The following is a 23,454-nucleotide window of genomic DNA, read 5'->3' on the forward strand; positions in this document are numbered from 1 at the left end:
ACGATCTCTTCTGCTCTTTGAACAGCGACACTCTGCGCGGAGAACAACTGTGAATAAATTCATCATTCATGTGATCAACAAACAATCAAGCGTTCTGACATCTTCATCCATTAGATTCCTCTCCGTGGGACGCGGATTAGTCCGCCTTATATGCCTTCCCATCAGCTTCTGCAAGGTATAGATTGATTTTACAGCATTACCGTGTGAGGATGTGAAGAACTCCAAGAAATAAAGTCGCGATGAGGATCGGAGAGTGAGAAATATGTTCTCGGAGCGGAGGGAAGAAGTAAAAGGGCAAGGGACCGCGTTCATTTCCCTCCCCGCCCGACTTTGACTCTCTGATTGTTGTGCGAAGCTCTTCCTTGGGTCTCCACTTCTAGTTTCTTTTTTTCAGTGCTTAACTCTGGACCCTAGTATTAAGTATGAACAGTGAATAGAGCTTTATACATAGTAAATAAGCAAGGGATGAAGGCCTGAGCCATTTAATTGAGTTTGCGTCCAAACGGTAAGCATCTGTTCGGTTCAAAAATAGACGTCAGAAGACAGAATGGAAAAAAAGAATGATTGAACACGAGTCTACCGCTTAGTTTGTTCACTCATCTTTCTCTTCCTGTACTCTCTCAAATTTTATGAGATGATTCAATGCCCATTCTCAAAATTTCTATGTGAATTTCTCGCTCTTTCCTAGCTCTGAGAGCCTCTTATGATCCAAACTTCATATCCGTCCTCTCAAGCATCGCCACGCAACGTTCCTAGCCTTGATCAATGCCGTGACCTTCTTGGAAAGCATCACCTTCTCTTTTTCCGCCGCTGGATAGGCGTGGACTGAGGAATACATTACCGACAGGTTCGTTTTTTTCGCGGTTCCGCCGCTGCTTGAACGGAGAGGAACGACCTCGACAAGGGGCATTTGTGTGCCCTGTCGCTAAATAGTGTGTATCGAGAAGGTTGAACGGATTCTCTTGCGAAGTGCGATGGATCGGACATGAGGCTGAAGGAATGTCAGATTACAAGAATGCTATTAACATGTAGTAAACGTACCGTACTTTTTCCGAACCTAGCTGTACGATAGAGAGTCGGAGCGAAGCACGATGACCAGAAAGCGTACTTCATAGATAATAACAACCACTCCTCAGGTCCGTGCATTTCCCTCCCCCCAGGACTGTTTTAAGAAATTACGCCGCGATCGCAGAAGATCCGTCAAGGCGTCAAGATTACTAGGTCCAGCTGGCTGGTATTAATGTTCTCCATCACCGACGATCACCGCAAGTCATGAAACACGCGCGGTTGTGGGAGCGTGTACACCATGAGGTGGAACGATATTTTAAGACATACTATACTGGGATATGTGAAAGTGGACATAGCGTGGACTGTGTGAATTGCATGCGGACCTCGACACACCGAAAAATGATCCATAGGATACATAGGGAGCAGTGTTCGACGCCGGGATCACAGATATTGCTGCAAGAGGACCATTTTTCGATCGCGCGACCAGTCACGATGCAATCGATCAGATTTCCCGGGAGGGCATAAAGTGGCTCAGAAAGACAGAAATAGTAACAGCAAAAGATATTGCCAACAAAGATTGAGCGCTGAAAAGCCTGGTAGAGAGATAGAAGCCCCTCATCATGGCAGTGCAATACTCCATGTAGTATGTACTGATTTTAAGGTAGTGGCCGTTTTAAGCGCGCGATCGGCATCAGTATAGAAGGGAGCGTGGGAAATGATTAAATAAACCGGTATATAAGGGCCGAATTTTCCCCCCATCTTCTTCCTACGCCCAATCGACGCCCTTTTCAGGTCTACGTGTTCGCGATTCTGTGGAGGAAATTATCTCTGTCTGCTTCCCTTCTATTTGTTCATGCAGCAGAGGCGGGATACTGGGCCGGGTCTGGGGATTCTCGATCTGAAAGGAAATAATAGCAATACTCCCGTGACACCCCAAAGGACGGATTCGCGGCCATTGGGGGATGAACCAGCACCATCTAATTCTGCAGGAACAAGGCCCTCCTCGCGCTCTGAAAATGACCCCGCGAATCGGATAAATCACCCGGCGGGATATCCTATTTCAACGGGACCACAGGTACAACCGTACGGGGGAGCGTTGGGACAGTCACATTACCCTGCAATTCGTTTTGTAGATCAGTCTGGTGGTCCACAGGGGATGCAGGTGCGTTTCAATTTTCTGATGGCTTAAAATTTTTTCTGAAAGGGCTCTTTCATTGCCAGTCACGACCTATGATTCCTACATCTGTCATGGCTCCCCGCGTGCAGCCCCCCCAAAAACCTGCGCCAAAAACGTCGTCAAAATCAGAGAGTAACGGAGCATCGCGAGCGCCCTCGAGGACAAGGCCAGATCCCGTACCGAGCCCGTCAATATCCATGCACCCTTCACCTGTCGAAACGAGACGTGACCCTTTACCGGTATGTTACATACCTTTTCACCGTGCTATTACGTTTTCTCAAATTTTTCGTTAGCGCCAAGCACCTAACCCGCCTTTGAACTTCCAGTATGAGCACGGAGCGCCCGTACCAAGCCCATCGACTTCCATGCGTTCACCATCCGTGGAACCGAGGCAAAACTCCACGGCATGTCTTCCTACGTCGCCATGACGTGTTCTTACCTCTTTATACAGCGTCCAGGCGTTCCTAACACACCTTTGAGCTTTCAATATGATCTTCCTTCTTTCCGGCACACGCAATCTCAGCCTCAGCTCGCTCCAGCACCGCAGCGCCGACATAATGGTGATCACACTGCACCGCCGGATATGCCTTCGGCTCAGAGGCGACACTCGGACCAGAGCATGGCCTCCGTATCGTCTACCACCCCCACCTTGACTGTCGGACCCTCCCCAACTCTTTCCAATCCCTTTTCTTCCCTCGGTCCAGCTTCAGCCCCACCTTTCATCAGAGATCTTACTGGAAGCGTCCTCGGGCACATCCAGTCAAAGTTCGAAGAAGCTTGGACCGCCAACGTGGGCGCGTTCCAAGGCGAAGTGACAAAATTATTCAAGGAACTCGAACGTGCCCAAGAGACAATCGGCAGACTAAGGAAGGAGCGGGACGATGCCCGGGATACCGCTCATCACATAGCTATAGAAAATGAGCGGTTAATGGTCCAGTTGGACCACGCACAACGCACCAAGGGACCAGGACCGACAAGACTCGAGCCTCAGGTTCGGATAAAAGAGGAACAGAAATCGGCGCATCCTTCATCGTTCGATATGCGTAAGCCGCTTACCCCAGCCGAGGAATCCAAGCCCACGACGTTCCCTACCCCGACGATGATCCGCTTCTCGTCACCATCTGTCTCTTCGGCAGATGATGCAGCAGCGAGACGACGGGTGACTTCTCCCATCCTGTCTCGATCCATGGAGCAACAAAAACACACTCGGCGTTCGAGCATGGATAAAGAACCGGACAACAAGGGCATGGTTTCTGTGACTCTGAACCTCCCTAGGTTCTCCCAGCTCGACTTGCCGGCTATCAAAACCCATTCGCCTGCACCGGAGCGAACACCGTTCAAGAATAACCAGCCTCTTCCGTCACCTTATCAGAGTGGACCCTTGCCGTTCAAGGGTCAACCTCCTCATCCTCCTAATAGCAATCATATTCTTCCACAACTTCAGCCTCCCAGCCAACAACCCTCGCCTCACGATCGACCTGGTTCGTCTAATCAGATGTCGCGTCCGGGTACATCTCATCCCCAATATCGTACGGATACGTCGAGCCCTATCGCACCGCCATTCAAAGGTGCTCCTCCACCTCAATCGTCCTACAGATCTCAGCAATCGCCCGTGCCGGAACGTGGACCCCCTCCTTTCAAGAATCATCCACCGCCCAACCAGACCTTGCCTCCTCATCATCCTGGTACACCTAACCCACCGCCGAGTCACTCGTCGCCACCCCAACATCCAGTACGTCCTCATCCAGGTCCATCAAATCAACATCAGGGTCGTATTCACTCGACCCCAATGGCCCAGCATCAGCGTCGTCCAAGTGGATCTGATCATGCCTCTCCCCCTCACCAGCCTCCTCAGACATCGCTGCCCCAGCAACACCAGCCCCGTACTCATATGTCACCACCACCACCACCACCACCACCTATGCCCACCCAGGCCGCTCCACTCCGCCCATTCAAGCGTAACCGTGCGACGTACGAGAGCGATCACCCTGCTGAACCCCCTACATCCTCCCCCCCGGATGCTAAGGTAACCAAAACGGCTCATCAGACAGGACCACGGGAGCCTTCAGTCAAATCTGATACCGAGCCACTGCAGGAACCACAGGTGAACGGTGGCAGGGACAGCGACAAAGAGCAAAGACCTCCTGATCCCGAACCCGGTCCCTCGGTACCGGTGCCTGCACCTGCACCTGCACCACCGCCACCACCACTTACCCAAGGAAGAGCGCCGTTCAAAGCCTCCTCGAGCTCCAATGCTGCGCCGCTCGCGGCGAAGAAGAAACTCGGCATCAAACACCTCGATCTCTTGTACGAGACGAGGGATGACCAGATGGTTTGTCGGATGTGCATGTGAGCATCTTTTGATTTCTTTTTTTTTCTTTGCTTTTTTTTTTCACTCTCTCTTACTTAACCCATGTGTCTTTCCTTTCAGGAACTCGACGCAGACGCCTCGTCCGCCGCCTCGGAGGTTCCCGCTGAGCGCGCCGTGGGCAGACCTGCACCGGCATTATGAGGAAACGCATCCGGCAGAATGCCAGGATATGGAGAAGCTCAGCTCGGATTCCCTTGCGGAGATGTCGGTGCGGCAGAGGATGGGCGTGGGGAAGGGCGGAGTGAAGGGGCATTCCAAATCTTAGTTTTTTTTCTTCGCTGTGTTTTTGCTCTTTGTTTTCGTTGCTTCATCGCTGGTTTTTGTATATCATATCGTACTTTTGTATCTGTAGTCGTGCATATACGTGTATTCACTTACATGCGGATTTTCTGGAGTTAGTAGTGCTATAGAACTAAGTACAGTATGTAATGATTGCATCGGCGTTCGTCACGTAGAATAGGTAGGTTCATGGTGTAAGTACCGAGCATACTAATATTTGGACAGGTATAATGCGGGGTATCAGTGGGAGAAGGCCCTTTTCGTACCGCTTCACTGGATCAATCCTCATCCGAGATACTCTAATCAAATGCAGACCACATGAATTCCAATGCAGTCCAAGTTGTAGGACTGATTCTCCGGCATTCGGATACTGAGCTGTGCCACAGAGATAGAACTTCAGGGTCCATCTCATAAGATTCTGAAGTGATTGACACTTCTGTAACAAACATAGACTAGTCATGCTGCTTTACCAGTGATCCAAGTCACTGGAACTGACATACTCATCTCCTGCTCCTCTTCAGAGAAGATTCGTAGTGATTCTCTGGATATTCCCTGATTAATAATACCAGAAACATAAAGCTTCAAACACCCATGGAACTGCTACAACTATACATGGCGAACAGACTGGCCTCTTTATACCCATGAAGATCTTGTCCAATCTCATAGTCATCGGCGTTAATTACGACGGATGACTCTGACAGGTGCACCCATGCAGGACACGGCAGTCTCGGACGAAACGCTGACGTCATGAATACTAGAGGCATCCTCCATTTCCAGATTCTCGTGGATCAGCGTCTCAAGTTTCGGTGAACCGCTGAGGAAACTGTTGTTGCATAGATCGATAACACTCGAAAACATACGCCGTGGAAGTCTGATGTTGTGAAAGGCATGAGCAGGCAACGCTCACCGTGCATTGTCATTCAGGTCCGACCATGACAGGTAGCTGAGGGTGAGCCCCAAGGGCCCTAGCCATCTCATAAGCCGGGGGAAGGGTGGTTCAATAGGCCTCGAGTATCACCCAAGACACCATAGATTATCTGAAGTAACTTGATGCAGACAAGTTTAGATTTTGGCAGAAGGAGGAGCTTGTTACAGATTTATCTAGAGCTGAGGAAGATACGGCGAAAGATGGTCTCCCGGGAGTGCGACACAAAACCTCGACAGATAAGGGAACATGAAAGGAGCAATCAATAATTGTACTTCAGGTTGTCGCAGATGAGGTTGACCATTTCTTGAGGTAGTAAGGCTATTAAATCCCTCCGAGGCCGGGTTACCACGACTGGCCTAGACCTAGATACGAAATACATCAGAAGAGGGCAGAGATTCATGCGGTATGCTGGACTTGAGCTGCGGGTTGTTCGACGTCCTTTTGACATTACTGCAGAGCAGCATAGACAGCTGTGTCCACTGTGACAAAAGTATCTTTATCACGTAGACCTAGGATATGACTTGTGCACAATTAGAGATGGATGGTGGTAGGGAATAAGGCAGGAAGTCAACAAAGTCAAATACACGCATTTGCATTTTCCGGCTCAATTTGGGAGATTATAGTTTCGAATACTTACATATATTGACACTGACACATCGTGGATAAGCTACTGTATGTGTACTAATTTATCATCACCTGGACGACTACACTATCACATCAAAATTGGATCAGTTCAACTGGTCGTGCATTATATTGTTGTCCGTGATTTCGATAAGAGTATCTTTCCTCAATCTCTTTTCTCGCTTCTTAACCATACTCGACATCCTTCCTACTAACGCGACGGTCTGACTTTTGTCTGGATGCTATTCTGATAGACTCGAACCGGTCTGACGAGGTCGTATAGTTCCTGTTGACGGGATAAGGGACCCTTTTCAGTGCCAGGTTGGCTGGTATCGATCTTAGTGCGCCCTGGTAGCCTCACAACCTTCGGAACTTGGAGAAGAGATAAGTACTCCTCCAGCGGCACATTCAAGTTCTTGATGATTTGAGCACTGCGTACAGCTTGGTATGGCGTAATGATAACTGATGAACTATCGAACGTGCATGCAAAGAGAAAATACGATCAGAATCGCGGGTGGCCTAAAACTAAAACGGCGTGTTTGGAACTGTAGATCAATCAGGTAGTGGGTGCCATAGTCCATAGATGGATGAGAAAGGCCCGTGCCCGTTCCGGGAGCGGATCATGTGTGGCTAGACGGCCTCTCTTTGCGGCAGAAGGGTGAGCAAAGGGAAGATTTTCGCGTGGCAGAGTGGATGTTATTTGGCTGGAAGATAATTGTCGAGAATATGCCTCGGATATGCTCGATGAGAAGCTGACCATCTCTGCAATTGGTATACGTTCAAAATATTATTACACACGACTAGAGCTACCGTAATGTACAATAACTGCCCCATACACTTTTCACTGAGGCGTAATATACCAAAGGCATTCACGTTTATGGCTCCCACGAACGACCGGAGTCTGGAAATATATTTGATTCAGAAGGTGGGTGAGTACAACGTATGTCGTTTCCTTCTTCCAGTCATCCGACCTCAGAACACGAACAAGTGTCTCGGTAAAATCCTGCTATATATTGTTGAGATTTGGTTTTCACGGCTTTAATGTCATATTCTATTTATATATATTTACTGCTTACCTTATACTTCGACATTTTCGTACCTATCGGCTTGACTCGGGATCCCCTCTGTCCCTACTCTGTACGACGAAATATACCTTCCCTTCGCATCCAATACGCTCCTTCTGAATCACCAGCACCTAAATTCCAACATATATTCCCTTCGTCACCTTCTCCTCCTTCACAACCTGGTTATCCAGACACACTGCCAGAATTACATGAGAATCCATACCTGGTCGCATATCCTTCGATAATATAGATTGATAATGAGATAGATGTCTCCACCTTTCATCCGCAGCACGGAACATATCATCGAGGGAAGCATTAGAAGTTGGGTGTACGCTGCTGCGTATTCTGGAGTCTGGGCCCTGGCGGTCAAAATTGCGGGCGTAACAGCAGTCTGCGATGAATGTGATATTATGCCCCTTGGCGAGAGATATCTGTACAAAAAGACTGTTGAGCTCTCGGTCACTGATGTCGGGGATCCATTTTCCGCCGGCGTCTTGGGTATCACGATCGATGGGGCACAGAGCTTCGGTGGGACAGGAAACATTACTGCATCGAGAATCGAGAAAATGATCTGCACAGTAGTGGCAGGAGCCATGCCCACCGTAGTAGATGATAATATTGTCCCCTCGCTCAATTTCTTTGTTGTTGGTGAGATCATAGAATAGAGCATCCGATACACAACCACGTAAGGGACTGTACTCATACGCATCGATGCCGATGACAACAGCCCAAAATAGGGACGCGTATTAGTGCCTTTCTCTTGACTGTCGTAGTAGCATATTTGCAGTGCCTGTATAATACTCCTTTTTCAATGATATACCTTACACGATTCATCTCTCATTAACATGGACAAAACGGATCGAAATTCATTTGGGATTTTCGCAATGACAATTTATCAGGATTCAGGAAGCAAATTTGTACGTCAAGTTCTGTATCAACTATACCCTCTAAGAGGGAGGTGCACCTCCACCTCCACCACCACTAGAGCTATTCTCAACACCACCATCTTCGGTAAGGGTAGCTGCCGAAGAAACTGAATAGCTCGCTGAGACGTCGATACCCATAGATCCCCAGCTACAACCAACCATCATCAATGGCAAGAAGTAAACAAAAAGCGAAAACTCACGCCAAAAGACCATCAGAGATATCATCACCGAGGTAGACGTACTCGAGAACAGGGTCAACGCCGTTCGTGCCCTCGACCTCTCCCGCCAAAATCGAGTCGTTCTCGTTCAGAGTGAGCTGCTGTGTGTTAGCGGTATAGGGTGACGTCGCCTCGACGATGGTGATTAAACTCTGGTCGAAGAAGAGTTGGCCTGACCGACGAGAGTAGAGTCAGAGATACAGAATCTGAAAGGAAAAACTACTGAGGGACTTACCGACGTGGCGATCGCTGTCCGACTTGAAAGTACCATTATCAAAAATGGTTCCATCGTCGTGCGCGATGACATGGATATGATTTGCCCGAGATGTGTAATGGCCTGAAACACAACGGGGGTATTTCAATATGACAACACCCACGACAAGAACACTCCCGCCAACCTGGGAAAATAGTTTCAAACTGGGCATAACCGTCAGAGTTGGTCGGCTGGATGCCGCGAAGGAAAGTCTTGTCCTACATGTGACATCATCAGAAAACGAAGATCAATACAACCGAACCAAGCTTGCCAAGTTGGTCTCGTCCGCTTCATTACCGTTACCGCCGGCGATAACACCAGAGTAGACACCCGTCGCGTTACAGTGCCAAAAGTCGATGTAGACATCAGCGACGGGCTCGCAAGTGGTGTAGTCGATGAGCTCGACATCGACATAGGTGTATATGCCTTCTTGGCTTTCGGTGATGTCCGAACGGACGTACTCTCCGTCGACGTAGTACGGGCCTTGAGTGGTCTCAGAGACGAGCGTGCAAGACCCGGTTCCGTCGAAGGGGTCAGAATCAGCCGTCAGACCAGTCGCGTTCGATTGGTGGTCAGTGTCCAAGACGTCGTCCAAGTCGAGGCGCTTGTAGTTACGACCTAGAGGAAAAGAGAGATACATCAATCTCGCAAGGGAGCCAGAATAGTCACTTACTCGTAGGAAGACCTCTCTTGCGGCGAATGTCATCCGCGAGCGCCCTGCGACGAGCAGCAGACCTCTCGAGGTGTCCACGACTCTTGAGAACATCCCGGCAAGCGTTGAGGGAGCGGCGCGCGAAGTTCTGAAAGTCGGCGCGACGCGCGAGCTCACCCTGGCTCAGAGGAGCACTAGTAGGGTGGGCAGTAGCTGCCGTTACAGAGAGCAGAACCGCAGATGCAAGAGCAGAAAAGTTGACCATGGTTATTAGGAAGCAAGCCAATGAAAGGGGATCTTTTAGATGGCGAAAGGCTCCCTCAACTTTCCCCAATCTTTTATTCCTTTCCTTTGTAGAATCCGCAGCACTGGAAAGAAAGAAAAGAAAAATTTCTCGACGCGGTGCTGATGGAAAATATCCTCGGCTGATACAGGTTCGCTGTAGCAAGGAGAAATACCACAAGGGTGATTGGTTCCCCAAATCACCGCAGCAAGTGCATGTGCTGAACACACAATGACTCATGACAGCAATATAACTCCTTGAATACGTTCCAGAACTATCGTTTGAAGCAGGTATCTCCCCAAGCGCGTCAAAAATAGCGAGATCTTGGTGTCGGATAGCACCTCCTGAAAGAGTCGTCTGCTTTGCCCCACCTACGCGAAAAATCCATGTTTGGGATGAAAGTTTGGTATAAACCACCGCGAAAGCAGACCAAGAAGATTTTCAGACTCACTGAGACCACATGACGATTGTCAAGGAAAAATGCGACGCAACGCAAATGAGCCTCCACGCGGCGGAGCCACAACAGTCCAGCCATCAAAGCATTGTATTGTTGAAGAACATACCCCGTATTTGTGAGAGCAGTTGGCGAGGTGTAATGGCGGCCTCTGGAACCTCCAATGACCGAAACAAGGACATGTGTTTCTTTTTCATTGAGCAGAAACCCTGCACCTTCTGCGAAGGCTCGGAAGGAGTTTGCATGGGTACTTCAGTCAGCCAATTAGTGGATTGGTAACGGTCATTGTTTCAAAGAGAGGATTATCCGAAAGCTCCCACCATTCACAGACCCTATTCCTCGAAATTATTTCCTGAAAGCCTGAAGCGTGGGTCCGACCCCGGATAAAGTTCGCGGAGGATGGTTCTGATGATTTTGAGGACTTGGCAGGGTCATGGTATTTACATACTTGTTCCGAAAATCCGATGAAACGCATCTGAGAGAACATGGGGGTGAAGTCAGCATCAGTATTCTGCCCAAGCTTATGAAAGCACCTGAGGTCTAGTCAGGTTCAGAGATCAATACGACTCTCCATTGTTACGACGTCGTCTCTTACGTACAATCTCACAGAAAACTTTCCCATGATGAACTAGAAAGTTTCACGCCTTTTCAAACCAACACGACATCCTAACGGTTTTCTCAAGAAACCCTCTCACTTGCAGCTATAGCCAAAATCAGCATAGTATCAGCTCAACAAACATCAGCACATACGGGTTCTTCAGGTTTCTCCAATACAAAATGGAAGCGTTTCAGGATCGAGGCGATGATAATGTGAAGCTCAAGCGTTGCTAGATTACGCCCAACGCAGGCCCTGCGGACAACTCAATTGGCACAAGAATTCGACAGAGAAAAAATAAATGCACGTACTGACGTCCAACAAAGAAGGGGGTGAGCGTCTTCAAGATAGCCGCACTATCACATTCGAACCATGTCTCGGGTCTGTACTCCTTGACATTATCCCCACACTGTAGGATCATGGTGGATCGTATAACTAGGGACACTGATAATCGTATCCTCGGGAAAATACTTCCCCAAAATCGTCATATCGCCCTCGGGTACTACTCGGGGAAGTCCCAAGAATGCAGTCGGAGTCCCTCATTGATACATGAATGCAAGTAAGAGAGGTTTTTCACTTGCTCGGCCGTAGCGATATCAGAGTCAAGATTCTCGTCGAGCTCCCTGTGTAATTTTTCTTGTGCCTTCGGCGTGTGCGCAAGAAAGTAGATAATGGCACAGGACGAGCTGAGAAGGATGTTTGGTTAAATAGCAGCACCCATAATGGAGGTCGACATACTTGGATGTCGTATCGGATCCCGCGGCGAGAAGCGTCAATGCTTCCTCAGTGATCTCTTCCCGGCTCATTAGATTACCCTCAGATATGGCCAGTCAATAGTGTCCCAAATCATGAACAAAACACTACTCACCTGTTCATCCTTCCCGGCCTGCAACTTGCTCAGCAAGTCATTCTTGTCTGTAGGTACCAACAGCCTCTTCGAAACAGCAACAATAGCCATTCCCGCTAACGTGTTCTTGTCCTGTCCACCCTCCCTGAACAACGGCGTTCGCTTGAGCAGTGGCCTCCACCACCCCAGCAAAACTCCCATCGACACCGTGTAGTTCCCTCGCCCGTTCAAAATCTTCACGGCCGGTACTTCCTTCATAACATACTTCGCCCATACTTGACTGTAAGAAGCCATCATGGCACGCGGATCATCAGGCACTAGAGCTGAATCCTTAGCTGCCACGACCATTCCGAATCGCGCACCAAATACTAGATCACCAATGATGTCAAACGCGAGATAATTCATCCCTACAAAGTATGATGTAAGTGAAGACATTCGGACTGATAGAAATCATCACTTACATGGTAAACAGTCCAACCAAAGCCGCCCATCATGACCAGTCCACCCTTCATCTTCGCCCCAGACATGCATTCCATAGCATTGTCATACAGCTTGTCCCACTGTCCTAGCAGCCGACCAATATAACGATTTACATGAGGCTCAAGCTCTAACACACTCTTCTGCAAAAATACATGGGAAATGATCTTGCGTTTCCGAGAGTGGTTTACGCGATCACGAAACAAGCCTTGCGTTATAGAAACAAAGGCGTCACAGAACGATGACCTTAGTGTTCCATTTCCGTGGCCATAGATAAGAGGCTGAGTGTCTGCCCGAGCTACAGAAATGTGATTCGACGCTATCCGGACAAAATGTCAATGAAGCACGAATGAAAATCGAGAATTAAGTGACGAACCATATTTCATATGCAAATCATGGTTGTCTTCCGAACGGTGGCCCTTGTAAGACACACAGCCAAGCCATATGTTGGAAAACTTGGCGATAAGAGGGCCAGGATACGAGCGGAGGCCATGGGAGTCAATGAGATAGGGGATCAAGTGACCGAGGAGGACTGATACAAGAGTGATGGCGACGATCATTGGGATGTTTGCGTAAAGCGACTCTGGGATAAGAGACAGCATTTTGTTGGGAGACGAAGTTATCCAGCGAAGTCTTTTTATATCCCCACACCTCAAATGAACTCGTAATATCATCCTCGAAACCTCACAGTGACGCATCCGACGCAAACGAATGGATCGGACGCGGTAATGAGTATTGATGATACCCGGTGACATAGAAATGGTCTAAACGATGAAGCGCAGCCAAACATCTTGGTGAAGCTCGGTGGTATTGCCTTGCAAGGCTGGAGAAGAGTTATGTTAGTCCCGACTTATACAGAGAGAGAACATCTGACGCTGAACTTACCAATAGTCACAAAAAGAAATGTATTGATGCACGAGGTGATCCTACCGCGAGTTCTCGCAGAGTGTATATCGATACTACTACTACGACTTTCGCGATGGACGTGCGAGTTGATCATACCATAGCTTCTCAGAATTGGACGGTAAGTCTGTCGAATGTATTAGACCGTGGCGAACTTTACGATGCCAAGAGCGATGGAGATCCCTGACCGATGAATAAATCTTGATGGAGAGCCCGTTTGGCCGGGACTACCATGTCTTAGTCTCTTCGCTGGTCAATGGCTACTGGCAGAGGCGATAGGAAGTCAGCAACTCGGTCACTGTGCATCAGCTTTTGCTGTTTACTAACCTACTGTTCAGTTGCATGAGCCAACGAATCTTTCAGGACCTGGGGACTGATGAGTTATTCTGTCTTTGGAAACAATGGGTTATTCACAATTGTCAGTGTAGACGTAACAGATAAGACGTGATGTGATAGTCTTGTCCAACACCATGGACTTCCGAGGCCTTGTTTTGTAGCTATTTATGGACTGATCCGGTGCCATTCATGTGGATGGCAAAGACATCATAGATTGTTAGGCAAAAGAATGGCCCATTGGCATGTTGAGAAGCGGATTGAATACTTGACCCAAGCTGGAGAGGGACGTCAAAGACGGTGATGAAAGAAACAGAGAAAAGACAGACCGAAAGGTCCAATGTAAATGGCTCTTGTGTATGCTGACTGATACCTGCCAGTTTAGGATGTCGTATGCCTCTAGGCACGGATCTGATCGGTAATCCTCAAAAACTGCATAAATGTTCCAGAGCCGAGTAGACCCGTTAGCAGACCTCTAAATTCGACATGTCAACAAAACGAAGAGAGAAAACCTCATTGGGTGAGAAGATCGGAAGTAGGACTGTCCCAACCGCATCGATGTCTGACGCGAGACCCCAATCTTTCATCTAATATCCCGCAGGTACAATGAGAGTAGCGAGATCTGCGACTTGCAGTGATGTATACGCAGCAGAGAATCTCCATCTTATATCGTACTTTATCAAATCGGGGAGACAGTACATTCCTCATCTGTGGCGTGTCTGTCTTACGCTGCTAGAAAATGACATCATGGGTGACACCACGATAGCGGAAGACGTACAATATACAAAGCTCCTGCCCTGGCTCTCCATGTCCTCTCTGTCACCATCGCATGGGGGCAGAAAAGCACCGTAGTTATCGAACGCAGCCAATAAATGATTGGACACCTGACTGGCGTCAGAACGACCCTAGGACTCGATTAGGAGATGAGAAGTACGTGAAAGAGAACACATGCTCGGCTTCGACATTCAAGGATCATGGGATTTTGTTTGTATTCCAGTTCCTCAGGTCGTTGTCTCCCCAGGTGAACCTACATGCCGAATATCGAGTACGTGAGATTTGCAGTGGCGAAAGAAAAATGCTGTCGAAGGGGAGCTATGACAGATAATCAGCATTGGAGAAAGGAATGTACGATAAATCAGACATGCTTTCTCATCGCCAGGCTTATAGGACTGCCAGAATCTGTGGATCGAACGTATGCTGAATCATGCCATTCTCCATGTTGATTCGCCGACGCCATTGTCCCTGGATCAATGCACCCATCTTTTGAGCTTTTGAGCCACGAAGACTATGCGCTTCCAACTCTCTGTACCCATTACAGGGACTCCCTTCGGACTCGGCTGATATGTTCACTGTCTAATGACATGAGATGCGAATCCGTCTGAAAGTGAATCCAGCTCGACTAACAATAAGCTTCTACAAATCGGAATACCCAGGGAAGCCATCCGATGGTCTTGTAAGATGTGCCTTTCATTGAGGCTTCAGTTCAACGCGAAGAAAATTGTATCAGCACAGAGGGTAGAGTGGTGAGAAATGTGACACGCTGGCTCTAGCGGCGTCTCCCAGCGAAGAGTACGACAACAAGAGGGAGAATACTCTCTCCGTGGGGACCAAGCCTGACCTTCTTGGACTGGTGCTAGACAGACAAACGAAATGAGTTTTAGACGGAAAATAAAGCAATAAGTTTCGGCATTACGCACTCTGGTGTCCACAGAATCTTTCGCCCTCCCAGGCCCCGCACCACCACCAACGCGATCCCGCGCCATTTCTGCGACTTTCACACCTGGCCTTCTGTTAACATTGTGGTCAAAGGCATGCATTTCTACGGTGGAGCCCCGGCTTGATATTAAGAAAGGCGTGTCAGCAATATGCACACCGCCGCAAAGGAAAGGGCGCACGAATCCTGCCAGGCGAAGCGAAAAAAGGTCCCCGACATTTGCCAAGTCTTCCTGATGGGTGTAAAGACGGCTATATTGATACAGGACACGGACAGTGGAAGGAATAAGAATCGAGGTTGCTGAATTTCTAGCGGAGACGACGTCACTGATGGTGGTAGCGAAGAAAGAGAACGAGAGTGATGTGGCTGTGCAAATTAATATGAGCAAACAAACGCGTCGCGTCTGTGGCGCGCCAGCATGGACTTCCACTCGGTCTAAGTAGTTCATACCGACCCTCTCACGAAAGCCACCCACAGTTCTGTTTTGCCTAAGTTTCTGCACGATGGAATCATATAGTGGCACTGAACAATGGTTCCATCAGGGCAGAAACAAAATTCTCTCTGCCAAAATCTGACCCAGACGAAAATGAATCCGAGAAACTTTTTCAGCTCTGCGACTCAGTTACGACACATTTCCTTCAGTCTGAAATATTATTGGGGGTCAGGAGTGCGAAGAAGCGGAGTCTTTGTTAATATTCAAAGCCCAATTACAGGAATGATCTTGAAGGAAGCTAAAGACGGTCGAGCGCGAGCCAAGACAAAGAGTATTACTGTACTAGAACAATAATGGAACGCAGTTACTGAGAATATATATTATAATTTCACAGAGATAACATAATATACGTTGAAGCGTCATGAGAGTATCTCAGTCAGCTTTCGAAAGCTTCCTATGAATGTATGAACATGCTAACCGAGCAGAATAAGTGGTTGAAATATAATAACGAAACCATGAACATAACTCACCATGTGCCAAAGCCTGTGGCGGCCTCATTCCAGTATAATCACGGATGGGAGGAAAGTATTTGGATGGTATAGCAGACCAGAGAGCATGCCACAGGACCGATATATTCACTGGTTCAGGGAAGCTTCGATCTGTCTTGATAACGATGCCACTTCCATTGTCCCACATTTCATAAGGCTCCTCGACTGTGCTCAACATTAAGTACAGAGCCGTATGCCACCAAATAAAAATCCTACCAATAATCATAACCTGTTTGAAGACGGACAGGAATGTCGTCCGATCAATGGAACGAACGAATGGAATAGAATATTCCGCCATGTACCACTCGCCCCGAATTGATTTATCAAATTCGGGGCGGTAGGCTAGTTGCATTTTCTGGCGTTTATCCATGACAAACTCGAGGGTGTAAGCGTCGGAGATGACTTTGTTGGAAGACATTGTTAGTGAGAATGGTAGGGGGATAGAGAAATGGAGAACTCAGTACCTGCTTTTATACCCTGTTGGGGTGGCGTATAATTTTTGTTCGAGCAAGACATACAAATTGCCACGTTTGTTCGCCCGATAAGGTATAAACACATTCAATGTAGCACTCAATGTGGGGCAATTACCGAATCTGGAGAGAGTCAATGAGCTGTAAAGACAAGTAGTCATCAAATCTGTACACAGATATACCCACTATGGAGCGATATCCAGCCATGTCAACTCATACTGCGAGGCTGCGAACAAGATCCAGAAGACATTGCCTCCAAGGAACTCGTAATCCGCGAACAGGTCTTCTTTCTGATAGCATCTTTCCACTCGGCATTTATTTAAGTTGTAGCATACGAAAATCGCATCCATTGTCATAGATCCGATCACATTGTTCGATGGCTTATCCATTTCGGGACCTACAATCAGAGAACTTAATCTACAATTATAATGCGGAGCTGGACATATAAAACCAGACCTCCAGCATCCATAAACACCATCCAATATCCCTCATGGAATTCTCCACGTCTAAATCTCTCGGATCTCCTTCAGTCTCCCTCCTACCGAGGGGACTCCCTGCAGACACACCCGTCTCCATCCGCTCATGTCGCTGCGGCCTCAATTACCCAAACGGTTGCGAATGGCACATCTTTCACCCTGGAGGAAAGGTTCTCGTTATCCACCACAAAAAATCTTCCGAGGAACCTGCAGAGGCTCAACGCTCTCCTCCTAATTCGCCCTCCAATCTCACCTCGGTCTCGTTAACTGAGGGCCAGCTCAACTCTTTCGGGTTTGGTTACCACAAGGATGCTACGTTCACCCTCACGCAAAACTTGTCAAAGCAGACGGACTTGGATCCATGGGTACAGGTATTAAAAGACGGAAGAAACCAATGCTTGGGTTGTGATGTCGATATAGATCCAAGGTATTGGACCGAGCATCGGGAAGTCTGTCGTGGCATCGAAATGAGAGTCGTCGATGTCATAGCGGACGCTTGGGAAAAGGAAGCGAAGAACGGGTCCTTTGCGTCTCGTGCCCTCGGGATTTTCTCTCTACTCGTGTAACTTTGTGAATTTCGGTTCCAGTATAATTCGTACCGAGATTATATTCTATCTGCGAAACGTTCATCGAAGGCCGTATTGGGGATCAACCGTCCCTACTAGTGTGTGAGAAAATATACAAACAAGGGCGAGGCATTCACCTACTGTCAACATACGGAGATGTTCCGACGTTACAAATCGAAGCAGGGGTATACAACACACTGATCCTCTAGAATCGGATATCGACACGAGAGAAAAACGATCAGCACAAGTATGTGCACAACGTAAGTGCATAACCCAAATGTCCTCCAAGGACTGGCCTCCGATGGAGATTAAGGATAGGTCTTCAAGCTGTGGCAGAGAATAAGTGCTTTATTTTGGCCCAAGATTGGAGGAAAGCGGCATCTTGCGATCATCAGCAATTAGAGTCCGAGTAAAGCCTAGCGGCATAAAGAAGACGCTGTAAACGATCATGCCATTCATAGCGCCAACATATTCATGAAACAAAATTGCGAAACAAATCATCCTGCGACACTCTTTGCTGCAGGAAAAGGTCAAGAGCTTAGGGTTTAGAAAACCGGCATATGAAAGAAAACTGAAAAAATTGCCAGATCCATTCCTCGGCCTGAACAGCGGGCCCGGGACCAACCACACGTTGGCTTTTCATCCATCATCCATACTTATCTCTCTAATTCTTTCCTCGATAACCTCTTATTACATGATTATGAAGAAGTGAGATTTAGTGAGTTCACATATCTAATCTAGCCCATCGATATGAACATAATGGACTACATAGAGCTGCATGGTAAAGCGCTGGGGGTAATGGGTAACCATTTTTTGGTGTATTCCAATCTTCCCCAGAATAATGCTATGTCCAACCTCTCATTTTGAGGATACATTGTGGCGAAACGTGACTGGTCGAGAACGTCCGGAAATTAAACTTTCTGGCCACTTTAGACAATTGTAAATCATTGCACAGATGTACTTCATGCCGGGGCTGATTACTTTCGTAAGAATTTATCCTCTAAATCTGTCGAATCTTCCATTTGATGCTGTTCTAATTACGTATTTGGGACTCTACCAACCACGGCATGTCATCTCTTCCCCAAGAGCTTGTATATAGGTTCATCGACGAAGCAAGCGACGATATATTTGATCGCAGCTCCTCAGACCTACTCACTAGTGTCTTGTGAAGTTTTTCCCTGCACACGTATCTACCTATTTCAAACTGTAGATGTCAGTACCATTGTCGACTGCCAGAAATTTTACCATCTATGTGTCTCTTCCTCATACCTTGTTAATTAGGTCAAGGAACTAGCAATCTGCACTCGCTACAGCGGTAAATGCATTCGTTCTGGATCACTTATTTTTCTCTGCCTTGATTCTCATGCTTCTCGTGGCCCGTTGACACGTTGGAACGATTGATAATTGTCAAGTATGACTGGAGAAATCCAAGCGACTCATTAACGGAGGCGCTCTTCTTGCACTCCTTCTGTTCCGAAATCCTCGCATTGAACATTTTCCCCAATACCAACGATATCTACGCAGCATTGAAATGGATCAAAAGAATTACAGCCGTGAATTAAGGGGATCACAGGTGCATCTCAACCCCCTGCTCCGAGTCCGCCCATGAATCCACCATCAGGACTCAGATGTATTCCTTCTCGGTCAATGGTCTGCAGAGTCTCTCGGTCTCTATCTAACATCAGTCTATATCTGATTTCGAAAGCGTTTTTGTACCTTTCACTTCGGTCCCTAAGGCATCTCAATACTGTGTATGATGGATTGAACATCGGTGAGTCAAACTTTCTCCTCACGTTCATCAATCCGAAAATAACTAATTGGTAGTGGGGTCACATTCTTAACATAAGTCATTCCAACCTAGTCATCGCAGAAAGAAAATAGATTCAAGCCCCCCAACAACCTGTCGACGCAAACATTAATAAATTACAGAGGCTGACTGTTCCCTTTCGCCTTAATCCCATTGCTACGACTCTTTGGATACCAACTGTATGCATCTTCACATATTCAGTCCTCAGTCCTCACTCAGGCCTAAGTACTGCCGGACGGCATAACTGGAAAGTGGACGATCGTTCATTTTCAACTCTTACTACGTTCAACAACCGACCTAAGCAGTTCTGTGGGAGGCATCACCGTCTTCCAGCTCTTTCCAATGTTCATTATTGTCTTCATTCATTTTCAGCGCCAACGGCGAGCAGCTACATCCATGCCGGCCACCACAACATCCATTCTTGCATATACATTGTGCACAAAAAACATCCCGCTCACCGCCTTTATCCTCGTCACTCCAGTTTTGCTATATACAAGACTATTTTGTCGTTACGCCATAGGCAAGCTCGCTCTCCGTGGACACTGAAACTGGGACTCACTCTGGACGTCGAGTTGGACGTATGTCACCACCTTTACTCTGGAAGTCACACTTAATGATCCTCCCTACTGACAACTAGAGTTAGACAAAAAACCGGGTGAAAAGATCAAGCCAGAAGCAGGCGACAGAATCCGATCCCTACATCGATGTCTCATAACTTCTGTCGGCTCTGCCGCGTCCATCTTTCTTCCTCTAAATATCGAATATGATTCAACCAAGGACTCTGAACTCTCTACAGTACACGACACTGAGAAGGATATCGTAAACCTTGTGCGACCTTCGCCAAATGCCCGTCAAGTTTGCTCTTATATGGTTCGAACCTGGCTTGGATGTGGGGAAGTATGAAAAAGGATAGCATTTTCCAGACAGCGCTAATACGGCGTATGCTGTGACCTCCGAGCTTCTCCCTTTACCACCACCGTCCTTCAGTTCTATTCTTTGACGTGTTTTTCTTTATTCACCCTTGAGTGACCATGTTGCCTTGGGACTTTGCCTGTGGTAGCAGTATTCCTTCGCCGCATGGAGGAGAGACGGATAATCTTCATCGGAATTGGTGCAGTAATTTTGAGGCAGTGGCGACTTGCACTATAGGATGGCCCTAGCATACCACAATCTCGCTGAAGAATGTTACCCTCAAGACTGGACTATTACTAATGGATGCCAAGAAGGATGAGCTAGTACTAGTGACCGCTGGAATAATTGGACGAGAAAGGTGTGTGCTTCTTCTGTTGGGTTGTTTGATTGTTCTGAGGTTCTTGCTCTGGCAAAAAAGGTCCTTTTGGATAAAATCCCGAAGATTTCTACCGCCATCATTGTCGATGCGTCTTCCTCGACTCGGCCTTCAATTAGGGCATAACAGTGAAGCGCAAGAATGTGATGGCACTGCCTATTTCGTTGAATGAATAATCGCCATGTGATATGGACGCGAAAGGTGCGCTCCCCCAGGGCTGGTGATAGCATCGTAAGCGTCTCTCTGTAAGCGTCTTCCTTGCTTTAATTAACTCGTTTCTTCAGTTATGGTCTAAAAGGATTGGTTAACAACGATGATCGAATCTCGGACGCAGCTTAGCGAGCAACTGGGACCTTTGAACACCTCTCTGTCTCGATTTGGAGGACGGGAACATAATATCGAGCACATACAACTGCCAGAGGAACAATCCCTCTCACGGCATGTCCGATTCCAAGCTCATCAGTTGGTTGTTGAAGTGACCAACCCTTTGGCTCACTTTGAAGCCAGGAGGATGATATCCATTCAGGTGTTGTTGGAATCTGTGAGAGAATTTGAGCAATCCAGCAATCCAGCATGCTAAGGAAAGAATCTGAGGGAAATTGAAGGAATTAGGTAGAAATTGCTAGACAAGGTGTAGTCTAGTATAAATATGAGAAGTCAATGGGGAAACTCCTCATGAGTTTGTAGCCCAAAGACTGAAGGTCTTACAAGCATGTACTCTGGATGAAGTCCAAATCTCAACAGGTGTACCTCATGCTCTCTTGGCCAGCTCTTTGGAATGAACCAGATAATTGTTGACAGGAGGAATCTGGCATTCCTTTCCAAGGATAGATCACTGATTACAGAAGTCACCACTGATGTTATGGAGAGCAAACATCACTTTCGATGGGAGTACTGTCTGATACTGCTTGTGGTCTGCATAGTTGAAGATTTGATGGGCGGATAGTGCCGTCCGGAGAATGGTAGTTGTGATTTGGGTAGGAAGATGAGTCACTTCAGGAAACATCACATGTATTCATCAGTCAGGCTATCTTTGATTCATACACTGTTTCTTGTTCAGGATCTGAGTGATCTTGCATTTCGGCACGTACATGGACATCGCTCTCCTCGCAAGAACCACACATGATTTAATTGAACCCAAAGCAGATCCCCAACTGTGCATGTTCATGTCTGATATCAGTTTTGCAGTAGCATGTAGGAATAGTACAATACCTGAGGCCTCAGTCCTGAATGTTCAATAACATCTCCACCAAAAAATCCAAAGGAGTTCGAGACAGGACAAAGAACCGTCTGGGAATTGAATCCATGGCAAGAAAGCTCACAAGCTATTACACCATATTGATCCATGGAGAATGGAAATACAAGGCTTACAGTATCTATCATCTATCATTGGGTCCTAAGCACACTTACCCTCACTGTTGGCATCTAAAATATGATGTGAGTAGGAGTTGGACCACCACTTCATTGACTTCTATCAATAATCACAGAAGATTACATTCATCATTCCCAGATCAAGGATGTGTGCCTTTCAACAAGAGCACTAGAATAAAAAGTCCCCAATCATTCAGTTAAAGAAAATGAGGATGTTCTTGTGTGGGCTACACACCTACCTTTTCCACAGGAACAAGATCTCATATATTAATGGAAGGTCGTACAATCCCTGCCTCAGAATATGCTTGCTCGAACTATTGGAGTACCAATGCTACTGCCACTACAATAATTGTTAATTATAGAGGAAGTCCCAGCGAAATAAAGTCCTATTTGCTCCATTTCTCTAGGCTGTCCAGAGCAGTTTCCGTAGCAGTATACAATGCCTAGGAAACATGATAGCAGTCGGCCAGCACGGTTAAATCAGAACGAAGATATTGGTGTCTCTCGAAGCCTAGTCTAGAGATTGAGTAGATGTTAGTCAGAATGAATAGTTTCTCAATCGAAGACGGAATACCCTGTGTTAATACCTCCGCCTTATTGAGCATGCGGTGTTGACGACTCGGAGATGATAAGAAAATGTCTTGGATCAAAGATACATGATAAAAAACCAAAGATACTGTCCTTCTGCAGCTTAGGATCTTTAGATTACTATAAGCACCGTAAGTCCTGATTAGCTCTGAGCTCGTTAGAAGAGAAATAGAGAGAAGTTGAACAGAACATGCCTGGACTGCATGAGGAACACTGAGAAGCGCGCCGAAGCCTAAGAAGTGTGAGGTGCCTTACATAGGTATCAGCGTAAGTAGCGAATGAAGATAGTTAGCAGATAAACAAAATATGGTTGAAGCACGGATCCGGCCACGGCACCCGGCCTTACCCGGTCCGCACAATGTCAGGTGATAGACGCGTCGGATGAGGCTTTGTGACGTTAGCGATGATAGTCAGTAGCGGCACACAAGGACGAATCAAGGACCGGGTTGAAGACACCTCGATTCGGGGGGGAAAAGGTAAGAAAGACTGGCGTAATTCTAGGCACGACCAAGTATTTATACGTAGATAAGAGTGGAGTGCATAGATAAGCATAGTTCAAATAAAGTCCGGGTTTATGTTACGAAAAAGGAAGTAGAACGGGCCTGTCCGTTACATACGCCCTCCGATGCCTTGTGATCAAGGCATCCCTTCTAATAACAGCCACGTCGACACCTTCAAGCAACATCCCTATAGTTCAACAAGCTGTCGTCCTCTGGATTATCAACATCCATGTCCTGCCCAACCTCCTTCTGATCCTTGCCCTGGCTGCCGGTCTTCTTCTGGAACTTCAAGCCCGCAAGACCA

General features: G+C 47.3%; 7 protein-coding genes across 7 annotated transcripts; 2 read left to right on the forward strand and 5 right to left on the reverse strand.

Moving 5' to 3' along the window:
• Nucleotides 1-1,778: 1,778 nt before the first annotated feature.
• BT62DRAFT_1081582 (uncharacterized protein) lies at nt 1,779-5,291 on the forward strand. The gene is made up of 5 exons (XM_043179681.1): nt 1,779-2,170; nt 2,230-2,424; nt 2,479-2,593; nt 2,644-4,528; nt 4,617-5,291. Exons 1-5 carry the CDS (start codon nt 1,862-1,864, stop codon nt 4,819-4,821), a joined length of 2,709 nt encoding a protein of 902 aa, XP_043032947.1. The 5' UTR covers nt 1,779-1,861; the 3' UTR covers nt 4,822-5,291.
• A 219-nt stretch (nt 5,292-5,510) lies between these two features.
• Nucleotides 5,511-5,813, reverse strand: BT62DRAFT_1013933 (uncharacterized protein; the record flags this gene model as incomplete). Its single annotated transcript, XM_043178132.1, has 2 exons — nt 5,511-5,706; nt 5,743-5,813. 2 exons carry the CDS (start codon nt 5,811-5,813, stop codon nt 5,511-5,513), a joined length of 267 nt encoding a protein of 88 aa, XP_043032948.1.
• A 2,021-nt stretch (nt 5,814-7,834) lies between these two features.
• BT62DRAFT_828717 (uncharacterized protein) lies at nt 7,835-8,125 on the reverse strand (the record flags this gene model as incomplete). The annotated part of the gene is made up of 1 exon (XM_043182391.1): nt 7,835-8,125. A coding segment is annotated over one exon (291 nt), but the record flags the coding sequence as incomplete, so codon positions are not given.
• A 270-nt stretch (nt 8,126-8,395) lies between these two features.
• BT62DRAFT_983425 (aromatic compound dioxygenase) lies at nt 8,396-9,762 on the reverse strand (the record flags this gene model as incomplete). The annotated part of the gene is made up of 6 exons (XM_043189779.1): nt 8,396-8,522; nt 8,575-8,764; nt 8,828-8,929; nt 8,991-9,063; nt 9,108-9,463; nt 9,519-9,762. 6 exons carry the CDS (start codon nt 9,760-9,762, stop codon nt 8,396-8,398), a joined length of 1,092 nt encoding a protein of 363 aa, XP_043032950.1.
• Nucleotides 9,763-10,862: 1,100 nt separating this feature from the next.
• On the reverse strand, nt 10,863-12,713 carry BT62DRAFT_983426 (cytochrome P450; the record flags this gene model as incomplete). The annotated part of the gene is made up of 11 exons (XM_043189780.1): nt 10,863-10,922; nt 10,985-11,084; nt 11,141-11,212; nt 11,238-11,323; nt 11,407-11,515; nt 11,568-11,644; nt 11,698-11,928; nt 11,953-12,083; nt 12,138-12,188; nt 12,254-12,472; nt 12,530-12,713. The coding sequence occupies 11 exons, from the start codon at nt 12,711-12,713 to the stop codon at nt 10,863-10,865; spliced, it is 1,320 nt and encodes a 439-aa protein (XP_043032951.1).
• A 3,086-nt stretch (nt 12,714-15,799) lies between these two features.
• Nucleotides 15,800-16,502, reverse strand: BT62DRAFT_924711 (uncharacterized protein; the record flags this gene model as incomplete). Its single annotated transcript, XM_043184648.1, has 3 exons — nt 15,800-15,873; nt 16,067-16,249; nt 16,301-16,502. 3 exons carry the CDS (start codon nt 16,500-16,502, stop codon nt 15,800-15,802), a joined length of 459 nt encoding a protein of 152 aa, XP_043032952.1.
• A 542-nt stretch (nt 16,503-17,044) lies between these two features.
• BT62DRAFT_1057901 (uncharacterized protein) lies at nt 17,045-18,308 on the forward strand (the record flags this gene model as incomplete). Its single annotated transcript, XM_043178586.1, has 4 exons — nt 17,045-17,592; nt 17,618-17,694; nt 17,806-17,843; nt 18,120-18,308. The coding sequence occupies 4 exons, from the start codon at nt 17,045-17,047 to the stop codon at nt 18,306-18,308; spliced, it is 852 nt and encodes a 283-aa protein (XP_043032953.1).
• Between the last annotated feature and the right edge of the window lie 5,146 nt (nt 18,309-23,454).

Source organism: Guyanagaster necrorhizus (assembly GCF_019112545.1).
Source record: "Guyanagaster necrorhizus MCA 3950 unplaced genomic scaffold BT62scaffold_72, whole genome shotgun sequence".
Classification (NCBI taxonomy): Eukaryota; Fungi; Basidiomycota; class Agaricomycetes; order Agaricales; family Physalacriaceae; genus Guyanagaster; species Guyanagaster necrorhizus.